Source organism: Kwoniella bestiolae, chromosome 1 (assembly GCF_000512585.2).
Source record: "Kwoniella bestiolae CBS 10118 chromosome 1, complete sequence".
Classification (NCBI taxonomy): Eukaryota; Fungi; Basidiomycota; class Tremellomycetes; order Tremellales; family Cryptococcaceae; genus Kwoniella; species Kwoniella bestiolae.
In genome coordinates this window covers 148744-172205 of record NC_089241.1, presented here as the reverse complement: position 1 = coordinate 172205, position 23462 = coordinate 148744, and the positions used below count along the sequence as shown (strand labels likewise).

Genomic DNA, 23462 nt, shown 5'->3' with positions numbered 1-23462 from the left:
GTAGCAGTAGCCTTGAGCTGTTCAATGACAATATCTTTCGGGTGTCTTCCTGGAAGCCTGATTTGACCTGCGGGGTCCGGTATCTCAACTTGTGGTCAAGGACAATTCCTTGACCAGCATTACAAGATGACGAGCTCCCGGAATGCGAACTTTAAGGTGTCTCGTTAAAACACTCCGCAGACCACAGGAAGAGAGGAGTGTACCCTTACGGAGAGACCTCCATGTTACGAGGGCGAGTCCTGCAAGGAAGTGAGATACTCGACGCGTCACATAATTCGGTGTGTGATCACTGCCAAGAGGCTGTGAATCGGAATGCTCCAAAAAATAGCGCTGTCAGACAACAGCGAGGCGCCCTCCCTTATCTACAAGCTCAAAGGACTGCTGGGAATGATGTCATGCGATGTTCCAGACATGGAGGGGGCCTCGGTCATCCGTGAGCTCGCCATGATCCTTCCAACGTTGTTCTCTGAGGTCAACCGGCTGCGAGGTCTGACTCCGATCTCGAGTCACACATTTCACCTTCAGGTCAAAGTATAAGTAGCTCCACGTCGAAGTCCAAGCTTGTCTGCATATCTATAAACTTCTCCCTCCATCCCATTTACGATCTAACACATCAATATCGTTGTACGAACGCTTACAACAGTGGATCATACCACTTCTTACGTCTCGCGTCTCTCGTCATTTGTGAATTGATCGAGCAGTTTGGATGGTTGAAAGGCAATACTATCCGACGACGTCGACCGACCAACTGTTTAGGGCAAAAGTAGAGCACGACTCAACGAGCTCAGAACGAGTCATAGCCAAATGGCCACTGATCTTAGTGGTACCAGCGCTCAGGCTCATTCGACGTGCGACAGTATGCAAGATACGCCTAGGTGCTCTGAGACTATTGAACAATTGCCTTAAGAGAACAGGAGCTAAGAACACAACTCTATCTAAGACATATTACCCCTATAAACCAGCAAAGTTGGTATATCGAAATGTAACAAAGGTACTGACGTAACCAGCCGTCGGTACGCTGACCTATAAAAGCAACGATTGAGCATCTCCGACCGCCGGAAATGTCCACTGGTTATATAGGCACGTGGCTGACATGACGCTAAAGTACTGAGATTGTTAGACTAAACCAAGATTGATGTGGAAAGCTACAGTACTCTGTGCTCGAAAACCATACTCTCATATATCTTTCAAGCAAATACAACCCTTGGCAAGACTTGGAACCCATCTTCAAGCGAGCATTGATCATCGCCTTCTGTGTCCGTTTTCAAATCCTGCTCATCACGCAAGTACACCTGCCTGCCTCATCGGCCCATCTGTGTCTTTTTATCTCGCTTGTCTGATGATCGGATCGTAAAATATCGTATTACGGCTGTGACAAGGCTCTGAGAATTCTGTCCTGACTTTGAATCGACAAAATGACAGTGGTTGATCGACTCGGGAACAACGATGTATCAATGATCGTGTTCAAGTATCAACGCACTGCGGACATCACTCGTTCATCACATGAAGAAACTACAGGATACGAGTCGCTGAGCAGCTATGAACTCATCCACCATTTCCCCGCTGTTTCATCGGATCAACTCCTAGATTGGACCAGCATTCTGTATATGGACCTAACGACATTGTGTCGTTCATACCATTGTTCACCTACAAGTCAACAGTGTCCGGCTGAGCGCACTCTGAGGAGTGACTCTGAGAATCATTGGCTATCGATGGATCTCTGACAAAGAATGTGTTGTATAGAGGATCCCTCTGATACGGCCTTCCACCGTGCACCTGAACGACCCTTCGACTCCCAGAAGGTTCACAGTCTCTTGCGACTCGAACTCCCCAATAAGCATGGTACAAAGTATAATGGGGCCCTCCCGGCTCGTTGCTATCAGCTACGTATCTCATCACCTTCTCAACAAGCTCGATAGACTTGCTTCTGATCTTTCTGGAGATCTCTGGGTCTTGAAGATAGGATTGCAAGATTTCTTGATCACACTGCACCCAGCTCTGTGGGGCAAATTCTTCATCATTGGCACTGACTGTGGAAACTGTTTGATTGGTTCCACTGGACAGGGCGAGTGCACCTAAAATCTGCTTTTCGAAGGCGGCAATCGTAAAATCTACTTCGACCGCATCTGAATCAGGATAAGGATCGATATTGTAGTCCAGAACGAAATTGGGATCCAAAACTTCCTGTAAGCGGTTCTGGACTTTTGGGAGATAGATGCCCTTCAGGCGGGAAATTCGTTCTTCTATGTCCTTTTGGATTTCGTTCAGAGTTTCGAGCTTGCTAGAGTCAGGTCGATCTGTTCTTGAAAGCACCAAGCATGCCCTACCTTGATACAGCGCGGGATAATTAGGGTCTTCTTGAGAACCAGTTTGGGCGAACGTTTCCAGGGTGGTATCGGGTTTTGGCGTTCCTCCAGAGGTATTGTCGATAAAACAATCGTCCGGCTTTTTTGCCTCAGAGCGATCTTGAAGCTTCCCTCGAGCAATCAGAGTCTGCTCGAGCTGAGTCCAGGTATGATAGTTCTCCAAGGCAAGTCGATCGTGTACCTTGCTTGTCTGCTCAACAAAGTCGGCATACTTCTCGAGCTCGGTGAGCTGGCTGTTGTCGGTGCCGATCATTCGTCCAAGTGTATTGACTTAGAGTACTGCAGATGTTTGAGTTCGAAAAGCAGATATAATAAAACTTTCAAGCAGGAATGTGAATGTAGCGTATATGGATGGCAGGGAGGGTGGACCAGCTCGCAATGCCTCGAGTCGGGGGAGTGTATGATACAATACGAATAAAAAATATGTTTTAATCGGAATGTCAGGGCACCCCTTTTATATACGAGAGAGACCACCGAAGGCACTGGCTCACCACGGCCAAATCTACTTGTTGTGTCGTTTGAGACCGACACATCAAAGGTTGGATATAGCTGAATCCTTTCAGGTGCTCGATGAACTCATCTTTGAAGATTTGTAGTGTTTTTTCGAGTCAAAAAAGTACCACCTTTCATACCCTTGAAACCACTAAGGCTGTGCGGCGAGACTCAAAGCTGTGTTATGCAATTGCAAATGCCATGTTTCTTCGAAGATCTGAGGAATTTCAGTGTCCGAAGATGTCGCATTTCCGAGTTATGCTCGGATTATCTTGTGCGACAGCTATTCGGTGACACATGCCAGCTGACATGGACCGTCGCGAGGCCACACTCAACAATGCCACCAGTGTCATTACCACTCAGTAGTAGGCTAGGGTGGGTGATGGTGGAGGTGTTGCGCACGGCTGTTCTGATCACGTTGAAAATTCCATCTACACATGAACCGTGCATCATGAATATCAGCAGACAAAATGTTCATGCTCATCGGTGAAAAAAATAAAAAAAAAATTAAAAAAAATTACAAAGCATAATGTCTATTTCGTTCACTCTCGTCTACTCATGTCCAGACCACTCCTACTTCCTGCGAGATTACCGATCAGAGTCCAGGTCAACCACAGCCTATCACATCATCTGTCCCCTACCACACCTTCCAGTATGCCGGGCGACTTCATCAGATTCCCCACACATCAACATGCTAAATATCGATCTCCGTAAATACCTATTCGATGTAATCCAAGTTACCCAAGACCGATCACTTCAGCTTACGCTCATGCGTACTTGCAAGGAGAACTATAGATTCATCGCCTCGAGAATCTACGAACATGTCGTCCTGAATAACACCAACTCCGACAAATGCTTTATGGGCTGCCTTATCTTCGCTGGTCGGGTGCATTATCAGTCAGATTGAACCAGCAAAAATATAACTCATCAACCAGATCAGACATCTCGAGGTAGTCCATTTTCAAGGGATAAATGTGCTTGCTCAAATCGCCGAAGCGATACACTGTTGTGCTGGTCCCAATTAGTCGGTCTTCACGAGTTTAGAGAGGTTGACTTTTCATCATCAAGTATTTGATCAGTCGGAGCAAGGTGCTATGGGCGATATGCTGAAATTCCTAGAATTGGCACTTTCCGTAAAACCATCGAAATCTCTCTGTCTCAATCTACCACCGACCTTCATGAAGAGAAATGCAATAGCTAGGATGAATATTGTTGGATTCCTATTTACCCTTACGGATGATCACCCCTTGAAAGAAACCAATGTCCATCTCTGCAATCCCGATGTGATCGATTTCCTAAACATCGTCAAGGCCAAGACGATCAAGGTCCCTTACATACCCGTGGACGCATCCATGCCAGAAAGAGATAGACCTAGACGCAGGGCGGGACAGGCTCAGGATATGAAAGGTTGTCTAAAAATGTACTTCCTGAAGAGTAGCGATAGGTGAGTGCCAATTCCAACTGGTATACATTTCCTCGGATACACATTCTACCATACATATATGACCTAGCTTGCTGACTGCCGCCGGTACCGGCATTGCACCATAGGTACAAAAAGATCGATCCCACCATCGAGAAAATTCATTTCATCAATGTGTGCCCCAACGAGGAAATGGTACCTTCTGCGCATGACAAGGATGCTCTTGGAGAAGCATCATCTGAAGCGATCAAACATTTTCCTGACCTCTTTGGCTCGGCATTGGGAGACGATCGGGAAGCTTTCAGTGCAATTCAGAGATGTTGGAGTTGAACAGAGTTAAAGGAAAGGTGGTAAGGATCTTTATGGTACCGATGGATGATTTTAGACCTTTAGATTGGGCTTATGTATATCGGGGAAGGCAAGAGGGACAGGTCAAGGGGTTTCTGAGGAAACATTTCCAAAGGATCACCAAGAGTAACTAAGACTCCTCATCACACTTGACCAAGCTCAGCTGACCACATGCTGATACTAACTGATACTCCCAGGTACATCGGTGTCCATCCCCTAAACCCATATCCGTGGAGATGCATAATCTCCTATGGTGCGATATCGCCGAAAATTCATATTACATGGACGGGGGTAGCTTCCAAGCTGAACAGGGTATGAACCCGGAGACAACCCCTGGCTTCGGTAAATCGATATGCAACTCGTTTAACGAGGTAAAGGATGATAGTTGGGTAGCGTTCCAGAAGGGCGTGGCGCATTGTCTACCATTCTTCATCGCCGCTTTGTGCCAGGCGAGAGATCCGAGGGATATAGATGGGGCTGCTGACATTATGGAATTTTGGCCGTCTGAGTATGATGGCTGTGAATGCTGTGCGGGCGATAGGAGACGATTGAGACTGGTTCGTACTCTAGTTTGTATGACCAGTGCTAGGTATCAGCTATACGCATAGCGAACAGAATGGTTTTAAACATAAATGCATATATTGCTGATCAGATCTCTCGTCAGCTCTCGATCATTTTCATCGCCACAAGGCTATACATCATATCATCGGTGTTCGTCTATCCCTGGATATGTCGTACCCTGCATCAGCCCTACCACACGAAGAGATACCAAAAGGGACAAACTCAGTTTACTGACTGATTGATTCAATTCAACTTGATCAGGTTGAATCACCTCCTACCACATCCGTCGCACTGGCCATGACCAGAGTGCCAGAACTCTACCATATCAGCGATCCGATCCAGCTTCTCTTGCTGCTCGAACAGGTCGACAATCCAAGTTGGGAGGCGGGAAAGTCGTAACTCGTGATTCTTCTCAACTTGAGGTCGTGAGGTACCCGCATGCACCCCATGACGAGACGACTCATCAGCGTCGGGGCGTTCCTTCAGAAGATGGGGAGCTTTAACCATTGTTCTCTGATTGTGTTCGGTAATCCTGGTCCTGGTGATCCAATCAGTGATTTTGGTTTGTCGCTTGATTTTCTTCTTGTTGTCGCAGTAGATCACATTGTGGAACTGGATCGTTTTGATGCGTGAGTGAAGTCCAACGAAGCTGATGAATTGGGCATGGGAATCAGCATGATCCTTCTTCAGAACGAACCAGATGAAGATTTTGAGCAAATGCGATTTGACTAACCTTGGAGCTTGGGGATCGAAATGACGAGTCATGAATGACTTGATCGTCTCTTCCTGATATTGGGGATACATTTCCCTCAGGTATCTATCCTCAATCTCCTTCGTCTGTATAAAGAATATCTGAACATTCTTGATTTCATACTTGTCCAGATTTACCCCATCAAGGTCGAGTACGTGCATTGAAAGTGTGTCGGTGTATGTGTCTGCCAATGAGTCTCGAAGTATGATTGAAGTCGAGTAGGAGAGAGTTTCTTCACCAGTATCATAGCATAAAGCAATAGTTGGTGATAATCCTCCCAGCCGACCCAAAACATGTTCCCATTCCCAAGGATCATCCATCTCCATCTCCAGAAAGACGCACGGTCCAATGCTAAGTGTGATGAGGTCCCCCAAGAAGTCCATGATTGGTTCCTTGCTGTCATATGGACCCCAACAGTCGTCCGTGACCTTCAGCAACGCCTCGAATGCCATCAGGTCTGATATGATGAGGAATCGGACGGATCGGAACAGGTTATACTTGCGTGAGAATGGATCATTGTCGTCCATAGGATCTGGGCAGTGGGTAGGGATTACTGATCCGTCATATGCTGGTTGTAGGCCGTACAGGACATCGTTGATGTTATCCTCGTGGAGGTATATCTCTTCGTATAGTGTGGGTGCGCAAATGCGATAGAGTTTCTTGCAGGTTCGTATGAGGGAGAGGATGGTCGGTCGATCGTTTCTTGCTTTGATGATTTCGATGATGTAGTGGCTGACCTCGAGAGGGAGTCTGCCGAGGTTGATGGAGAGGCGAGTGATTGCTCGTCTGCGAGCTGGGGTTGGATGGGGAGGCATATCTGAAGTGAGGGATGTAAGAGATGTAAGGGGAAGTGGAGGACTGAAACGGTGTTGAGATGAGGGGGTTACAGATGGAAGTATGGTTTGTTGTAAGGATCTTGTATGGTGATGGGAGGGAAGAGGGAGAAAACACGTTTTGATGGATGAATGATTGGATCGAGTCGAGTGGCAAATGCAGATACTGTACTCATACACCCAACCCAACCCATCATGATTTACTATATCTTATTCAATCTTCTCACCCCTCTTGAAAGCGTGCTGCAGTATGCATATACATACCTCACTCCTCAGGGCCATATCGCAAAACTATCAAGTAGAGCGAAAGCATAGATGCTTCCAAGTATACAAGTGCTGAAAACTTTCACTCATCCCTTGCACTTCCGGAGCTGACATCAGCTCCTCCCACCAACCGACCTCTACTATCAAACCCCCTTTCTGCCAAACTCTCAACAACGCTTTCATCCACAATCGGCTCGTCCTCCTCCTTTGTCTTGATCGGCTCAATCCCCTCATATCTCTCTCGATCAGACGGAGTAATCGCCACCCTCGAATACTCATTTCGTCGTCCTCTTGTCACTTGCAGGTTAACTGTGTTCTGTTTCAAATTGACGGACAAGGGTGACTTGGTTCGATGGAAATCATATTCGTACTTCATCATTGGCTCAAGAACAGCCCTGATGTTTTCTGCATATACCGAGCGATTATTGGAGTAAGTATCGGAGATGGCTTGTTTCAAACCTTGAATCGAAAGCAAAGCTGGGTAGGCGTTGACGATGAACTCATATCGTGTGTTGGTGAGGTCTTTTAGCAGGGTGTTGGTGTATCGAGTGACCATCTCTTCGTACAATGTATCGACAAGGTCGTCAGCCTCTTTGTCCAATTCTTCAAACGTATGGTAAAGAACTACCAGTCCTCTCTCGACGTGAATCCTTTCCGCCTCCATCTCCTGAATGGATAAGTCAATGCCCAAATCTCTTCCTCGGACAGACGTACTTCCTTGATCGGTAGATATGGATCTTTCCGTTTCATTCAAGATAGAGTTGACTTCAGCCAGCCTCGCTTCCAGATAATCACGCTGCGAACATGCCTTGAATAATTTATTCGACACGGACACCTCTCGAGGATCACAGCCCTCGACACCCTTGGAATCATAAACTTTCTTGGCGAACTTCGTCAAGATGGCTGAGTCCCACTTGTTAGGGTCGTTTGACTTATTGAAAGAAGGTCGGGTGGTTGTTTCGCCAGAAGATTGCTGATGAGGAAGCGTCATGGCTTGACTACGGCTCACTCGGCGATACTGAGTATACCTTAATGAGGGATTTTAAGGAGCAAGCATGTACAGCTGTAAAAGCTTTACAGTACCAAGTGGTAGGCGGTAAGTGGCCGCCTGTATACGGTATACTGTAGCTTGGATTTTGCCTGAGTACAGGGACGGGTAGGATGCTTCTCGCCTGGAGGGATGAACGGATTTGTTGTGCCATGACATCATGTCACCATTGAGAACCTTTGTTCTACAAGACGTTTCAGGAGAGACGACGTCATGCGATGCCCCAAAGTCGCAGAGAGCGGATTCAAGATGATCAAAGGAGTGTGTCAGCATGATCAGCGGAGAGGTATACAATACAGAGTTGCTGGGCACCCAGCAAGCTCGGTTGGGTGATATGCGGTTGAGCGAAAACTCAAGAGGCACACCTGAGCACCTGACAAGCTGTGGAAGTGCTGATGAGCGCCGCATGAATCTCATTATTAATACTTCAGCTGAACAGCAAAAACTACTGGTATGGACACTATCCTTCAAACTATTGACTACATCCTCCCATAACTCCCGATATCTGTTCAAACCACCTTCACTAACAGTATCATCATACCAGGTCAACTATCATTGACTTGGCTATGCCCTATGGTCTAGGCCTCTCTTGCTCAATTCGACAATGACAGCCACATCGGTGATCGGTAAATCAGATACAGATTCCTCTGCAAGAAGCCTCATTTCCTCAGGATAGCTTTCGACATTTGACGGCTCAATCGTAAAGTATGAAGAGCGGTCATCTGTGACTCTCTCTTCACTTTGATATCTAGATTGCAACTGTCCAGCTGTACTGACCAAGGTAGATGTTTGGTCTGAGGGTTACCGCTGGTCGAACTTGCATGATTCAGCAGTCTGCTTAGAGCAGTGTTCACCGCTACTTGAATTTTGCTAGTCTCAGTTGCATTTTCCCTGTACGATGTGGATATAGCATCTTGCAGCCCTGAGATGGAATCACCTCCAATGATCGAGCTACATCTGAGCTTACTAAGCTCATCGCGGACACTCTCCGAGTATTCAGCGATTTTCTTCTCGTACAGACCCTTAGCAAGTTCTTGGAATCTGGCGTTCACCGACGTCAAATTAGCAAGCCCTCTCTGAACTTCCTCCTTGTGTTTTTGGATTTGCGAATAGTTCCGCCATCTGTCCCATGGCGATGGTCCACTTGTCCAATAAGACCACAAACCTTGATCCATTGCCTCGGCTTGTTCACTGTTGGAAATTTCTTTATTCTTGGCCTCAACGTAGTCTTTTCAATCATCTCGACTGTCGCACCATGAGTACCAAAGGTCTCTGAGATAACGCTCGTGTAGATCACACCCCTCGATCTGCCCTGCGCTTCTCACCGCTTCGGCTTCGGTCAGGGACATGTCGTTGGCCCATTGGGGAATGGGAAGCTCTAGCGAACGAGAGGTCATGGTGGTCTTGCTTGATGTTTTTTGATCGGTATTGCAGGACGACTAAAGGGGTGATAGTATGATTATATATGTGGGATGTTGGGTATGATCAGAAGTGTACTTGATGGTTTAAGCGTGTGGCGAGTGAGTCATGTCGATATATATATATATGAAAGCATGCAAAGCCCACGGGCCTTGGCAGCCTCACCTGGTCTTCGCGCTTTCGCGATGTCAAAGGTGGTCATACCTTACAAACATGCCTCGAAAGGAGTGGAGAAGTACCTGGCTCTGTGAAAGGGCTGCAAAGGAAGGTCATGCGCAGCATCCTCTTACTAGTTTCAACTGCCCTGATGAATGGATTAGGACCTGGCCTTACGCTGTGGACCACAACCATCATGCATCGCCAGAATTGGGAGCCTTGTGGGAACCCATGTATCCCTCAATAACATGAGCAGAAGGCACAGGGGCGATCCGGAATATCCTGCACTTTCAGGGCGTGCGTTAGAAGATACGTTCTTCAGAAACGGCTGACAGGTCTACAAAAAGTTGGCCTACTTCTGGTAGAAGAGAGTGTCCTGACGGCGAACTCGTCACTGAAAGATACGGTTCTATTTCCACTCTCAGTATGTCTTGAGCCGTTTCGCAAGATTCCCTTTTGTGAACCGGCCTCCCCCTTTGTGGTTACGATTGGATGGACTCTCTCATCAAAACCTTTCTCTCTGAGCTCTTTCACTACCCCCTTGTTGCTCAGGGGTACGTCATAGATTGAGTGCTGTACATCTTCGTATAGCCCTCTCGACGAAGTGAGCGATCCAAAGTCCAGCTTCACAGAGTGGTATTCCCTCCTGATCCAAGGGTGCAAGGTGCAGTACCGCAGCAGGTTCGACAAGGGGACATCTTTAGAGGGATCTTCGGTCTGCTTGTAGCGTTCTCCTTGGTAATGAACCAAGTCTCTCAGAGATCGTCGAATATCTGCTTTGAGCTCCCACGATTTTACTATGTAGGTCATGTAAGCAGCGGACAGTGACTCGCGAAGGCCATCTATAGATTGAAGTGTCGGTTCGAGGGAATTGTACTTCGCTTGACTTAGGAGATATGCCGTCCACCGGAACTGTTGATGTACATTCTCGTCGAAGAGCGTCTCGGCAAGCTCCTTGGCGGTGCGATCCAGATTCGTCAGATCATCATCCGATGCTTTCCATTGACGATTGAGCTCGCTCTCCTTTTGTCTTAGCTCTTCTAATTGTCGTTCAGTCTTATGTGAAGCTCTCCATAAGCTTGATAGGGTGAACCTCGATCGTCTGGATTTTAGCTTACTTTCGGCCTCAGATATGGAAGAGGTCACCTCCAACGTGCGCTTGCTCATCTCCTCCCGCGCCTCTCGCATGTACAATAGTTGTTGTCTATGCTGGGTCTCCCGTTCATCACAGAAGCCTTCTTCTGCGTGAGCATCAACGATCGTTCTAGCCTGGCTGATGGGGAGGGTACCGAGCCAGCGTGGCAATATACTGTCCACCATTTTGAACGGCCCAGATCTATCTGCTCGGGAGGACCTCATGAGAGCCGTTTCTTGCTTGAGACTTTCGTGATTCTTGGAATGTCCCTCTCCTGATGGATTCTGGTTCCGGCTCTTTGAGGACATCTGGCTTCGAGTCTGTATATGTTCAAGTAGGAATGAAGCTCCTGAGGTTATAAAAATTTGCGAACTCTAAATTGAGGGACGGAAATGGGCGTGGAAGTACATGAACAAGGTATGTCGTTAGCTGCAGCCTGTTGGAGTTCAAATACGTCCATTTGAGAATGAAAGGGTGCTCCTACAGTCCAACAGCCTTTGTCAATCAAAAGCGACAAGTAAACGCACGTCATGCTTGTTGTGTTACGTGTTACAGTTGTCACATCCAGGAGTGTGGCCCTTCGTCAATGATCACGTCACACCTAAAGAGGATAGTCGGTCTCAGAACGGGACGCAAGCATGTAGTGAAGCTCGACATTACGATTCTGAGACTGTCGTGCGGAAAGGAGGTTGTATGAGCTTGAGAGCTGTTCCCACCACGGTGGGGGTTCGAAGGGATACCGTCTATAATATAGCATTGTGCACGTGTCTGTAGCGAATCCGTTGCATACTACATTTATATGCGATAGGTGTACCATACCATGTATGAGAAAGCAGACTCTGAGTTTGACAGTTTTTCCATTCGGGCGCCCAATCCCTCAGGGAGCTTCCTCGCCCTTCGAGCTGTCTGCGCTATCTTACTAGTTCAGCCGCCCTGATGAATGGACCCAGATTCGACCTTACGCTCTGCATGACAATGATCATGCACCGCCACTTCACCCACCTTAGGACCATTGCCTTCCTCGATTCCATGAGCAGAAGATACAGGGGCTTCGCGTCACGGTCTGAACTCGTACACCGCGCATGACATCATACATTCCACAGATTTTGCTCGGAGGTATACGACGAGGTGATGGGAGTCTAAGATTGCTGCTCGCAGAGGGAACTTATCGTGGTCTCGTCGACGTAACTTGAATTGTCTCCCCTCTCAACAAATCTTGAGTCCTTCCGCATGACACCCTTTAGGGGGCCCACCATTCCCCCTTTAGGTACAATACGATGTGCTCGGTCTTCGAACCCTCTCTCTTTGAGGGCTTCTACCACTGCCTCGTTGCTCAGGGGCGTATCGCACACACGATGCTGCAAAGCACTGACATTTCGATGTTTGAGCCAATCCGTTGCCCAAATTCCTAGCACCGAAGAATAGTGTTCCCTCGTCATCTGGATTTCTAGGGAGCAACGATCTAGCCTGACGGACAGGGGGACATCTTGAGAGGGATCTTCCCTATGTTTGTTGAGTTTTCCCTGATGATCAAGCAGTTTTTCTACAATTTCTCTTACACCTGCACTGAGATACACCTGTCTCTTCATGCAAGTCGAGTAAGCCTCAGATATCGACTCCTTTAGACCATCAATGGAATGTAATGTCGCATCGATGTAATTGAACTTTGCTTGACTCAGGAGATCTACCATCGACCGGAATGATCCATCAACCTTCTCGTCCAGTAATTTCTCTGTAAGTTGCCTCGCGTCGTTATTCAATACCATCCATTGCCTATCAACTTCCGCGGACTCCTGTCGCAGCTCTTCCAGTTGTTGTTCATGCTTGTAAGATATTCGTAATTTGGATAAGCCCAACCTCGTTCCTGCAGATCGTAGCTTGCTTTGAGCTGCAGATATGGAAGACTTCACCTCCATGGTACGATCCGGTATCTCCTCTCGCCTTTCGCGTATGTCCAAGAGCCGTTCTCTGAGTCCGCTCTCCCGGGAATCACACTGGTCTTGCGTTTTAACGATAGTTCTAGCTTCGCCGATGGGGAGGGTACCCAGCCACCTTGGGAAGATAACGTCTACCATCTTGGATGTGTTTCCTTCGGGTGAACCGACGAGGCCCTGTTGATACACCGTCCCTCCACTGCTGGCCGATTGTGACCTTTTTGTAACATTCTCGGCACGATCTTTCAGAGGCTTTGATTCCTGGTCGAGGGTTTCTTCATTGTTTGTATGTCCCCCTCCTGAAATAATACTGCTTTGATTTATAGAAGACATCTGGCTTCGGGTCTGTGTATGTCCAATGGACAGGGTCAGTGAGGTCTGTGAGCAAACGAATTGGATATCGGAATGAAGTGAAAAAGTATATATAGCGGTATATTGTCAGTTCCTGCCTGTAGGAATTCAAATCGCTGTCTCTGAAAATGAATGGATGTTTCCCAAAAACCAACAACCTTTTTCAATCAGAAGCGATAGATAATTAGACGTCATACCTCAGTATAACAATGTTTCAGTCAACTCATCAAAGGGCGTGGTCCTTTGTTAATAGTCACGTCATGAAGGTGACTAACACAAGGTCTCAAAATTGGGAATTTGTGTGTACTGAAGCTGGACATTGCCGTCCGAAGCTATCAGTGTACTCACCTCCTCAGGCGAGACCAGCGCTGCATCGAGGCTTCGGCACTGTTGCGACTACTGTGAGAACACGAGGGGACAGCGTACATACTATAGCAATGCAGATTGTTGGAGACTGTGTCTACCGTCACAGGTGGATCCATGTCATGTTGAGCAAGCAATGATCTAGAATCGACTGTCATTCCATCCGGGCGCCTAAGCCCTCAGCCAGCTTTTTCGCCCTTCGAGCTGTCTCCCCTCGTTCACCCATTACGGTCAATCGCAAGGAAACCCCTGTTAACGAGTCATCGTCGTCCATAGATGGTATTGGAGTGAGCTCAAAGCGGCCGAAAGCGTAATTGAGGATATTGGTGGTGTAGCCAAGAGGATTCGAGGAAGATAGACGGATTAATCCTTTCACTGATCATTGCAAGAGTCAATAACCGAACTTTGATAACGATTCCATTCTACACTCAGAAAGATGCATGGGATCTCGAGAACAACTCACCTCGATATATCTCGAAAGACAGTTTGGTCAGTTCTCGTTCCAACATCTCTCTGTCAATCAATTGTAGGTCTTCTGTTGCCGCCTCTTCGTCCTCCTGATCTGTGGGGGTTGAACACTCCCCGCACTCCTTCCCATCCTCATGTTGATGATTGAATTTTGCCTTTCCCTTCCTCCCGATATATATCTGCTTCGTCTCAACCTCATCGCCGTGCCATCCTGCCTTCCCACCTATCTGATCCCAACTCTCCTTCTCTCCCTCAACCAGCCCGAATAGTTTGGTATCTAACCCAAATATCACTTCAGGTTTAGGTGGATTATCAGGGCTGGGTCCAACCTTGATTTTGGGTGTCTCGTCGTTCAGGTCATTCAGTGAGTCAATGAGGTCGTCCATTTGCCTTTCGGTGGTTAGCTGGTGTTTGGACAGTAAGAGGAGGTCGGTGTATTTGGCTTGTAGCTGTGTTCATAATGTGGTATCAGTATGTCACATTCTCGGCAGATGGAGAGCAGATGGACAGCCGTACGTTCAGGCTGAACTATGAGTGTACGTACTTTAGCAGATGGAGAGGAATCCTCGTACCCCTTGAAGTTCAGACAATCCACAACTGTCACTACGCCATCCAGTTTGAATCCCTCTGGTTCTAGCTGACGTATTTGCAGAGCGAGAGTAGCGGGGAAGGCAGATCCACTGATTGGAAGGGAAAGCAAGATTAGCAATCACTCCTCGTGATGCTATCGAAAGGTAATAACTTGATCTCAACCAGAGACCTGAAATGAACTAGAGGCCAGATTGTGAACGACCGACAGATGACATACCTGGACTCAATGATGATCCTATCAGGCTTCATAGTGTCCCGTATCTCTTTGAGGGCATTCTCCACTAGGCCAACCATAGTACAGCATCTTCATGCGGCAATATAGCATACAGCATCAGTAGCACCCTTATCGCACAGGACATGATTTTTACTCACAGACACCCATTCAGTATTTCCGACACTCCAGATATGTTCGACTGAGATGCCAGCAGAGAGTCCACTATGACATGGAATTAGCAGGTGATCCATGGAAACAAAGACAGCATCACTTATCGATGCTCACCCTCTACATCACCATACTCGTTCTTCAGCAAGACGACCTTGTAGTCTTTCGGTAACTGCTGGATCAACGATAATATAGTCGATGTTTTACCCTGTATCGATTGGTCAGTTCGTGTTGCTAGATTGTCCACCTCGTATCTCCAGTTATCCAAGATACACTCACAGCACCTGTCGGAGAGACGAGCATTAGCACAGAGATCTTACATAGAATCACACCGAGAGTTGGAGACTGTACTCACCCAGGAAGCCAGTGAAGCAGGTTACGGGTATCTTTTCATCTTGGACGATGGTCATTCTCGGCGCAGGTCTAGTTATCTATGTCTGTCGATTCTATAAGCGTCTAACCTCTATGCTCGAGATCAGTCTTCTTCATGTATAGTGTGAAATATCAAGAGGAGGAAACATCTTCATCACCATCATTCCACTCTATTTGGTCATCGTCAAAATCCAAAACCGTCCCTTGTTCCCTCCACCTTTGTCTATATTTCGTCAATCTTACTCTTGTTCTCTCTTCTCTTCATCCTCACTCAAGTGAGATATCATCAATATAATGCCTCAACTTCAGCTTATAGCAGAGCTGCCATCGCACAGCGAACCAGCCTGGGCCGTCACGTTCAACCCTACTCGTTCGCTACTTGCATCATGTTCCACTGATCGATCTATCCGACTATTCTCTTACATCCTCCCTTCCTCCCCTTCCGCAGACAATTTTCCTTCATCATCCGATCCTAAACCCGTATTCAGCCTCAACAAGGTCGTATCTACAGATCATAAACGTACAGTCAGATCTATAGCTTGGTCTCCTGATGGAAGAACCCTAGCGAGCGGGTCGTTCGATTCGACCGTAGGCGTTTGGGAAGAAGTCATCCCTTCCTCAGATAACGAGGATGAAGATCAGGAAGGGGTTTATAAACCTGATGTAGAGGGGGAAGATAGTAAAGAGGAGAAAGAGTGGGAATGCGTGACTACGCTAGAAGGACATGAGAGCGAATGTAAGAGTGTTGCATTCTCGAGCGATGGCGCGTTGCTCGCTAGTTGTTCGAGGGATAAGAGTGTCTGGGTGTGGGAGGGTGAGTAATGTTCTCATACCTTACACTCAATGCCCAAGGCCCAAGTCTGCCTCTTACGTACCCGCATATCTGGCTTGCTCCCCGCGATATCTGAAGGTGTTGATTTGGGTATGATGGGCTGATTATCTTTGGAACTTCCTTATACAGTCCAGCCCGACGCAGACTTCGAATGTATAGCAGTGATGATGGAGCATTCTCAGGATGTTAAATGTATAGCATGGCATCCTCACGAAGAGGTGAGCACAACAAGCTACCCCTTCCCCGCCTGTACATCCATAGTCTCATTGCCCACCGCTACCCCGAGATGTGATCACAGCTGATTCCAACATTACACTACAGATCCTAGCTTCAGCATCCTACGATTCCCATATCCACCTAGCCTTCGACGACCCAGACTCCGACTGGATGCTCTTCCAGAAGCTGCATGCGAAACTCCCTCCCACTCCTCTCACACTCTCACACGATTCCCCAGCATCCCTCATAAACGCTTTGATACCCTCGCCAGTAGAGAAAGAAGCAGATAAGCAGCTGGATGTTCCTCCACTGGAAGAGGAAGAGACAGTTTGGAGCCTTGCGTTCAGTCCTGATGGTGGGTATTTGGCTAGTGGAGGTGATCTAGGTGGAATAAGGATATGGAAGAGGCAGTAAGTAGTGTTTCTCTGGATCAGTTGATCTGTTACTCCATGCGACTTGTGCTAATGACCTAAATGAGTAGGGGAAACCAACCCGACTCCACATGGACGGAAGTTCTTCATCTGGCAGTGCACACCCGCTCGATATTCTCTCTTGCGTGGTCACCTTCCCCATCCCCTTCACCTGAACCTACCGATCTAGGTCTCCTAGCCTCGGCTGGAGGTGATGGAAAAATTGTGGTATTCCAGCTTACCTCCTTCGAGTCGGGCGTATCAATGAAACCGCTGGCAGCTATCAAAGACGCCCACGGGGTCAGCGATGTCAACTCCGTAGGATGGTGCATCAGGGAAGATAAGAAGGGATTAGGAATACTAAGCTCGGCAGGCGATGATGGGAGTGTGAAAGTCTGGAGGTTGGTCAGTGATGTCTGACCGAGCGAGGCTGGTATGTATTCTACGTCATTGTCAATGCATGGCTTATACTGTACTCGTAATTCTACAAATTCGAGTATGACTTCAATACCTAATACATTCTGAGTTAATTGTTCGAGGAACACTCTTCCCTGAGCTCCTGCTTGACCGTTGGTGCAGCTTCGTTTTCGATCTTTGTGCTTGCACCACCTGAGTTGGTTGATGCCCTGGATAGCTCCTCCAAATGACCCGGGAAGTAACCTCCCATTCCACCCACACTGCTGGCCTCATTCCGGTCTGACAAACGCGCTCCGGTTGTGGTGATGTCCTCAGTCTTCACCTCGGGTTTGACTCTGACTTCTCCATTTTGACAATCATTACGAATATGATCTGTACCTCGACAGGTCAACTCTTTCCAGTACCAGCAGTACCAGTGAGTTAGTAAAGCAAGTAACGACTGACTGCCTCAGCTGTCACTCAGCAATGATGAGGGTGAGATGTTGTGTAGTGGCAAAATGACATGATCCGAAACATCGTAATCTTGGTCACTATATATAGGCTGTGACGTCTGAGTAGGTGGAAACATGCAATACCAGCTAGACACCTACCTTTGTCTTTGCCGAGGGTCAAGAGGAAAGGAAGAGGAGGTGAACGAGTATCAACGATTACCAAATATGACCAGGCTGTGGGGCCAGACGAAACTAAGAGCACCAACATGTGCGGGAAGCTATTCTGAGGTTTTTGCGTGCAACGAAGGGTACTGGTGCCAAGACTATCGACAAACATCACCCACGAGTTATGAAAAGTGACACATGGGAAAGCCTATAAGGGGAGTAAATGTGTCATTTGATGATTCGATATGAATTGTCATAGTCTTCAGGTTGAATATAAGGACAATGTGACGAATGGTAACCCTCCCTTCAGGCATCCTCTCCAGCTCCTCCCGTGACTTCTGTGCACTATCTCATTATGTCGCCGTGCAATCCAGCTGCCTGTCAATCTCGTACACGATAGCTTGAGCAGGCTCAAAGGTCGACCAATCGCGATTAGCGATGTTGCGTAGGAACGATCTCACTTCGTGCGGGCAGTTGGTCAAGGGAGGTTGATCTTCTAGATGGCTAAAATCTTCTAGAAATTTGGTGATCTCTGCGAATCTTTCATCATCGTCATACCAAGCTCGAAAGATCTCGTAATTCTCGTGATCATCTATGATCTCTCGTGCCGATCTCTGTCCTCGGATGATGGAATTGACTCGATCAGTCTCTGCACAGACCGCATCAATCACGTCGACTTCTTCAGCGACCTCGCTTCTGATCTTCTTAATTTGGGCCAGACCCTTTCGAAGTAATGATATGGGTTTATCCGTTTGGCATTCCTGATCAGGACTGGTCTGCATAATCTTGAAAAGGTCCTTTCTGCTTCTTCGGTAAAAATCACATTTTGTTGAATCGATCGTGCGCATGATACTTCGTCCCCTCGGGGGGAGACAGGCCTGACTCTCCGACAACACTTCCTCCCGGATCGTTGATATGGCCTGGATTTGCTCGGCAGTCCTATATTTGATTTCCAGAACTTTATCCCACACCTTGAACTCTTCTTCACTGATTGAGCAGAATTTCGAATGATCAGGATCACCCAAGTGATCTCTGACTATGACCATCTTGTCTCTACTAGCATCGTTTCTCTCTACACGCCCCGTCTGACTGAGTCTTTCTAGGGTCTTCCGGACCAGGTCGATGTAATGTTCAACTAGAGGCTCGTCAGGATACAATTTGCTGAAGTCCGATCTCATTTAGATAGCCAAAGTGTATACGACATCCAAATCACTTTTCGTCAGTCTCCGGATGCTATTGGCATGTATTCTGTCATCGGCGGGACCGGACGACAAATGCTCGGTAGATGCTGTCTCTATTTCTGTAGTAGGCACTGGTGGTCGGGTAGTATGGCCAGCGGCACTAGCTTCCGTCTCGTCCGGGTTCGGTCTTCGGAACGTTTGTTGGAAGTACCTATCATCGACATGCGAACTATGAGATGAAGTGAAACAATCGGGTATCAAGGATGAATTTTGTTGAGCCCATCTTTGAGTAGTCTGATGTGGAGCGTGATGTGAAGGTATGCCGGCCTTGGACGTTCTCTGAGGATGATAGGGACCATCGGGCGCAACAATCTGGGACTGATGCAAATTTTGTTGATGACTAGCAAGCATGTCGCTCGAGGTACACGTCGTATCAGCCTGATGAAAGTAAGCCTGTGGTGGCGGATAATCCAACTGGAAGCCATCAGGAGTATATGCGAGAGGATAGTCCCAGCCATACATACGTTTATGTCGAACGTCCATGTGGTGGTTGTCCCGAGGGTCAGAACGAGCCCGATGAACTGTAACACTCTCGAAATCTCGACGTGTATGCGTGAGCACTTTTGGCAGAAGGCTATTCTCAGAGTATTATATACTCCACTCACTGCTGTTTAGTTGGGAGTCCATCCCCTGGTCGGCAGAAGGTCTTTGCGGAAGAGGACCCCTTTTTCCGGTCTCTTCCCCCGCTTGCCAGTCATACCCGGCTTGGTCCGTTGGCTCCCATTAACTCATATTTGTGTATGTAGGTGAGGAGGCGACTACTCAGTTTAGTGGCGATTTACCTGTTTCGCACAGGAATATCAGGTGCTCGAAATCATGCATTATCTTTATAGCGATCACAGGTCTTCTTGAGATATCCAAAGTCTAAAAAACCCTCGTTGCAGGATGAAAGGATGTTCCACTGGTCATTGCGTCATTGCGTCATTTCGTAAAAGAACCAGTCAGGTAGATCTCTGGTCCAGACCAAAGTGATCATGGGAGGGGACTTCTCGTTCGAGGCTTAGTATCTAGCTGCACTTCGCGCTACGATGATGACGGTCTAAATAGAGCTTTACTTGAACAGATGGTCAACGCATACACAGAGCATCTGAAATACCCTCAGGGACTTTTGGGGCAATGAGGAGTATTACCAAAAGTGCAATCAGGAAGAATTCTCGTACTTGACTGACAGGACATATTTACTCTACCTTTACTGAATAAGATATGCTAGCTCAGAGGGGCTGAAATTAGTTCTGTTCAGCTCTTAACAGCGCACTGGAGGTATCAGATATTCCATCTCGCATTCGCGTCGTCACAGCAACAAGCGAAGGGCAGATAATAATTCCAGACAGGATGTGTGATTCGAGTGATTCTACTATATCGCTCTCCTAATTTGAGTGTGGTTCAGGTATTTTTCTAGTGACAATGCTGAATGGGCAGGATGATCACAAGCTACGGATTTGGGGATATGGTCAAAGGTGCATCCCGGAGTGATTAGCCGATACACTACCCTCAGCCAAGATTTTGGCTGGGAATATTGTCGTGACATGACCGATTTAGTTTCCGCCGAAAGATGCCCGCAATCGTCACACGGGTCATAAAATCTACAAAGCTTATGGAAATGTCAATTTCTCCCCCTAAGACCGCAAGTCAGCGCAGACCATGAGTACCAGAGCTAGGGACATGGACACTCTGTATGATTCTGCATGATGTCAACGGTGATGCGTCAGGACGCCACAAGATCCACCTCGTTAGATCTTCCCATCCCCTTTCCCTTTCTGTTGTACCACAACACTGTCAATGGCGGTCTTGACAGTCTTGATATCATCGCCAAAACTGGGCTTGTGTTTACCAATAAAATCGAGCCCTTCTTTGTGCCGTTCAACGCTATACGACAGCTCTAGCGGCAGGTAAGGGGGTGCGTTGATCACGCGGTTCAAATCTTTTCGAAGCCCTCTCAGTCTCTTGGGCCATCCCTTCAACTCATCCCCTGAAAGGCTGAATATGCTATCCGATGCAGCTCTCTCTTTCTCTGTGCGCTGAACCAGAACTTGGCTACTGATGTTTTGAATGGCGTCTATCTCGGCGTCTGATCTGAATTGCTTGTTTATAAGATTTGTCCAGCAATCGATCTGGTCTTCGGTCACTTTCACCTCAGAACCTTTCTCGCTCGCTCTCTCATGACAGGTATTCAGAAAGCCTCCGACGGCAATCATAGCCCGCTTCAAAGGGAAATGGGGACTGGAAAAGGTACCTCTGCACCAATGTTCAAGAGCTTGATGAGCTACGGTTATCTTGCCAGTGTCACTGATATCCTCATGGACGGTGATAAGATCAGGCGCAGAACCAGAAGAATGAAGTATTTCCATGAGCGTTGGTATTTGCGCTTGTTCCCACTCAGTCAGTGGCCCGGATATAACATCAGTCTGGCTGAGATCTGGAGGATCGCTCGGAGGGACTGTTTTGGCAGAGCATTCGACTCCCTGATGAGGAAAGTAAGCGCTGGTCTGTGACGCATCTGTAAGACTGATGGGCAAACCACCAGGATTCCGCCAGGGAATGTCGCTGCTTGGTCCAGGGGAGTCCTTGTAGTCGGTCGCCCTGCCAAGCTTCCTGCGCAGGGGAAAAGAATCTTCGGCAGATGCTTCATCCTCGTTGGTCCGTTTTCTGGAGATCGGCTCGCTTGAAGCGCTCGTGCCTTCGTGTCGACTTGTTCGAGGCATATGAAAGTCTGAATAATAGAAGAGTACAAAAGTTAGCTTTGGTGGTTTACCATAAAAGCTGACGAGTGCAACGATGTATGCAAGTATACACTGTGCTTTTATACCTTGCAGCGTGCCTTCACGATGCTCTTATGTTCAATAGTCTGCCTTCGCTATGTACAACGGAGGCAACCCCACTACTGCGCAGTTACAGAAGGGATATGTACACCTCCTCAAATTTATGTCAGGGGTGCCTAATCCCCAGTTTACAGCGTTTCAGAATGTCAATCTCTCAATGCTCTCGGAAGCTCAATACGCTTACCTCCTTTGGAGGACGGGCCTTTCAGCACGAGAGGCATCGTAAGTACAGTTTCGGGTTTCCCCCCTTTTGCCATCGACACGAAGAGGGGACATATCTCCGTGCTCTTGGTTTGGAATGGACAACAACTCAACTCCTGTCACATTCAGCATTCGCAGACAAGGCTTAGTATACCGTTTGTAAAGGATCCAGCTGATGAAGCATGTACATCGAATGGCAGAGTACCTCCTCTTCGGATTTCCCGTACTGGATATCGAGCATCAGAGATCAGATCCAGACTGCATCCATAATGGCTTGTTTCGACTGATTGTATAATATGGCGGTCCGCTTGGACAAACTAAGCTTCAGGTTCGATTCGACCTTTGTACTAAGCGATCGAAGGTCAGACCAAGATCGATCAAGGGCTTTCGGACTCTGTCGACCTTAGTCCTAAAGGCCCTCCTGTTGGCGGTATCTCCGCCATCCCATCGATGAAGCGTGCTGAGCATTCGGATCATTTCACGCTTCTCGTTGAGATTCCAAACCCCTCTCACAACCTTGCTCAAAAGGTGATCAGTTGAGTGTCTACTGTCGTCCGGCACGGTCGTGTCTGCCCACCATCCTTGATACGTTGCATCGGATCTGAGCGTTTGCGCGCTCGTGGAGGCATCTCTAAGAAGCTTTTTGTAGTGTATTTTTAGTAAGTGATTCCCGATTGTCGTTGCTAATGGAAGAACATCTGGGTACTCTTCGTGACGTTCGTTCACAACCGTTTGCAGCAAATCTAGCAGTGGAGGAATCTCAGACACACGACTACTGTAAGGTCTGAAGTCCCGGTACATAGAGTGTCGAGATAGTCTGTCGATACATCTCCTCAATTGATCGAGCTTCCTCTGCCTCTCGGGAGTCAGTCGATGAATGTTGGAGGTTTCTGCGAATCTTGAATAGTCGAGCAGAAACGTATCGTTAAAAGACTGGCAAGCTGTCTTGACTTCTTGAGGCGCATCAAGATTGCCCGTTATGTTGGTCATAATTTGAGACTCGAACTCGTTCAGAACCCCCTGGAGTTTCGTGCTTACATCGACAAAATCGTCCTTTCTAGCCGATGCCTTTGTGGCGTCATCACCTGACTTAAAAGCTTTCATAAGGAGTTTGACATTTTTGAAGGTCTGTTCATCCTTGTATACGGACCCCTGGATTTTATCAATGATATTGTCGAACGCAGTGGGCTGCATAACAGCTTGATTGAGGGTGTCCAGAGTCATTCCGTTCTTTGAATCTTCCCAGTCGAGGGTCAAGCGATCGACAGCGTTTCGTCAGCGTACCTTCCTTGTGTCGATCAGTGCAGGAAATATGTCTCTCAGACGACGCTTGAAGAGACTCTAGTGAACTCACCTAAGCTCTCGGCGGGCCTCTGCAAGAGAAATGGAGGTTCCATATAGGGAACACTACTTGAAGTGGACATGTTATTTCTTGTTGATAAGCTGGAAAGATGTATGTGGTGAGAATAGATTAGA

General features: G+C 47.6%; 13 protein-coding genes across 13 annotated transcripts; 2 read left to right on the top strand and 11 right to left on the bottom strand.

Annotated features, from left to right (window-relative positions):
- Positions 1–1647: 1647 nt before the first annotated feature.
- Positions 1648–2619, bottom strand: I302_100060 (uncharacterized protein; the record flags this gene model as incomplete). The annotated part of the gene is made up of 1 exon (XM_019190081.1): positions 1648–2619. The coding sequence occupies one exon, from the start codon at positions 2617–2619 to the stop codon at positions 1648–1650; it is 972 nt and encodes a 323-aa protein (XP_019046829.1).
- A 1333-nt stretch (positions 2620–3952) lies between these two features.
- On the top strand, positions 3953–4608 carry I302_100059 (uncharacterized protein; the record flags this gene model as incomplete). The annotated part of the gene is made up of 2 exons (XM_019190080.1): positions 3953–4302; positions 4407–4608. 2 exons carry the CDS (start codon positions 3953–3955, stop codon positions 4606–4608), a joined length of 552 nt encoding a protein of 183 aa, XP_019046828.1.
- Positions 4609–5454: 846 nt separating this feature from the next.
- I302_100058 (uncharacterized protein) lies at positions 5455–6753 on the bottom strand (the record flags this gene model as incomplete). The annotated part of the gene is made up of 2 exons (XM_065869017.1): positions 5455–5836; positions 5921–6753. 2 exons carry the CDS (start codon positions 6751–6753, stop codon positions 5455–5457), a joined length of 1215 nt encoding a protein of 404 aa, XP_065725089.1.
- Positions 6754–7117: 364 nt separating this feature from the next.
- I302_100057 (uncharacterized protein) lies at positions 7118–8026 on the bottom strand (the record flags this gene model as incomplete). The annotated part of the gene is made up of 1 exon (XM_019190078.1): positions 7118–8026. The coding sequence occupies one exon, from the start codon at positions 8024–8026 to the stop codon at positions 7118–7120; it is 909 nt and encodes a 302-aa protein (XP_019046826.1).
- A 716-nt stretch (positions 8027–8742) lies between these two features.
- On the bottom strand, positions 8743–9480 carry I302_100056 (uncharacterized protein; the record flags this gene model as incomplete). Its single annotated transcript, XM_019190077.1, has 2 exons — positions 8743–9311; positions 9381–9480. 2 exons carry the CDS (start codon positions 9478–9480, stop codon positions 8743–8745), a joined length of 669 nt encoding a protein of 222 aa, XP_019046825.1.
- Positions 9481–9976: 496 nt separating this feature from the next.
- On the bottom strand, positions 9977–11101 carry I302_100055 (uncharacterized protein; the record flags this gene model as incomplete). The annotated part of the gene is made up of 1 exon (XM_019190076.1): positions 9977–11101. The coding sequence occupies one exon, from the start codon at positions 11099–11101 to the stop codon at positions 9977–9979; it is 1125 nt and encodes a 374-aa protein (XP_019046824.1).
- An 831-nt stretch (positions 11102–11932) lies between these two features.
- I302_100054 (uncharacterized protein) lies at positions 11933–13060 on the bottom strand (the record flags this gene model as incomplete). The annotated part of the gene is made up of 1 exon (XM_019190075.1): positions 11933–13060. The coding sequence occupies one exon, from the start codon at positions 13058–13060 to the stop codon at positions 11933–11935; it is 1128 nt and encodes a 375-aa protein (XP_019046823.1).
- Positions 13061–13595: 535 nt separating this feature from the next.
- I302_100053 (uncharacterized protein) lies at positions 13596–15292 on the bottom strand (the record flags this gene model as incomplete). Its single annotated transcript, XM_065869016.1, has 7 exons — positions 13596–13816; positions 13905–14358; positions 14454–14589; positions 14718–14804; positions 14873–14936; positions 15000–15116; positions 15238–15292. The coding sequence occupies 7 exons, from the start codon at positions 15290–15292 to the stop codon at positions 13596–13598; spliced, it is 1134 nt and encodes a 377-aa protein (XP_065725088.1).
- A 256-nt stretch (positions 15293–15548) lies between these two features.
- Positions 15549–17132, top strand: I302_100052 (uncharacterized protein; the record flags this gene model as incomplete). The annotated part of the gene is made up of 4 exons (XM_065869015.1): positions 15549–16068; positions 16216–16304; positions 16408–16712; positions 16784–17132. 4 exons carry the CDS (start codon positions 15549–15551, stop codon positions 17130–17132), a joined length of 1263 nt encoding a protein of 420 aa, XP_065725087.1.
- A 946-nt stretch (positions 17133–18078) lies between these two features.
- On the bottom strand, positions 18079–18771 carry I302_100051 (uncharacterized protein; the record flags this gene model as incomplete). Its single annotated transcript, XM_019190072.1, has 1 exon — positions 18079–18771. One exon carries the CDS (start codon positions 18769–18771, stop codon positions 18079–18081), a length of 693 nt encoding a protein of 230 aa, XP_019046820.1.
- A 132-nt stretch (positions 18772–18903) lies between these two features.
- On the bottom strand, positions 18904–19317 carry I302_100050 (uncharacterized protein; the record flags this gene model as incomplete). Its single annotated transcript, XM_019190071.1, has 1 exon — positions 18904–19317. The coding sequence occupies one exon, from the start codon at positions 19315–19317 to the stop codon at positions 18904–18906; it is 414 nt and encodes a 137-aa protein (XP_019046819.1).
- Positions 19318–20696: 1379 nt separating this feature from the next.
- On the bottom strand, positions 20697–21668 carry I302_100049 (uncharacterized protein; the record flags this gene model as incomplete). The annotated part of the gene is made up of 1 exon (XM_019190070.1): positions 20697–21668. The coding sequence occupies one exon, from the start codon at positions 21666–21668 to the stop codon at positions 20697–20699; it is 972 nt and encodes a 323-aa protein (XP_019046818.1).
- Positions 21669–22310: 642 nt separating this feature from the next.
- I302_100048 (uncharacterized protein) lies at positions 22311–23210 on the bottom strand (the record flags this gene model as incomplete). The annotated part of the gene is made up of 1 exon (XM_019190069.1): positions 22311–23210. The coding sequence occupies one exon, from the start codon at positions 23208–23210 to the stop codon at positions 22311–22313; it is 900 nt and encodes a 299-aa protein (XP_019046817.1).
- Between the last annotated feature and the right edge of the window lie 252 nt (positions 23211–23462).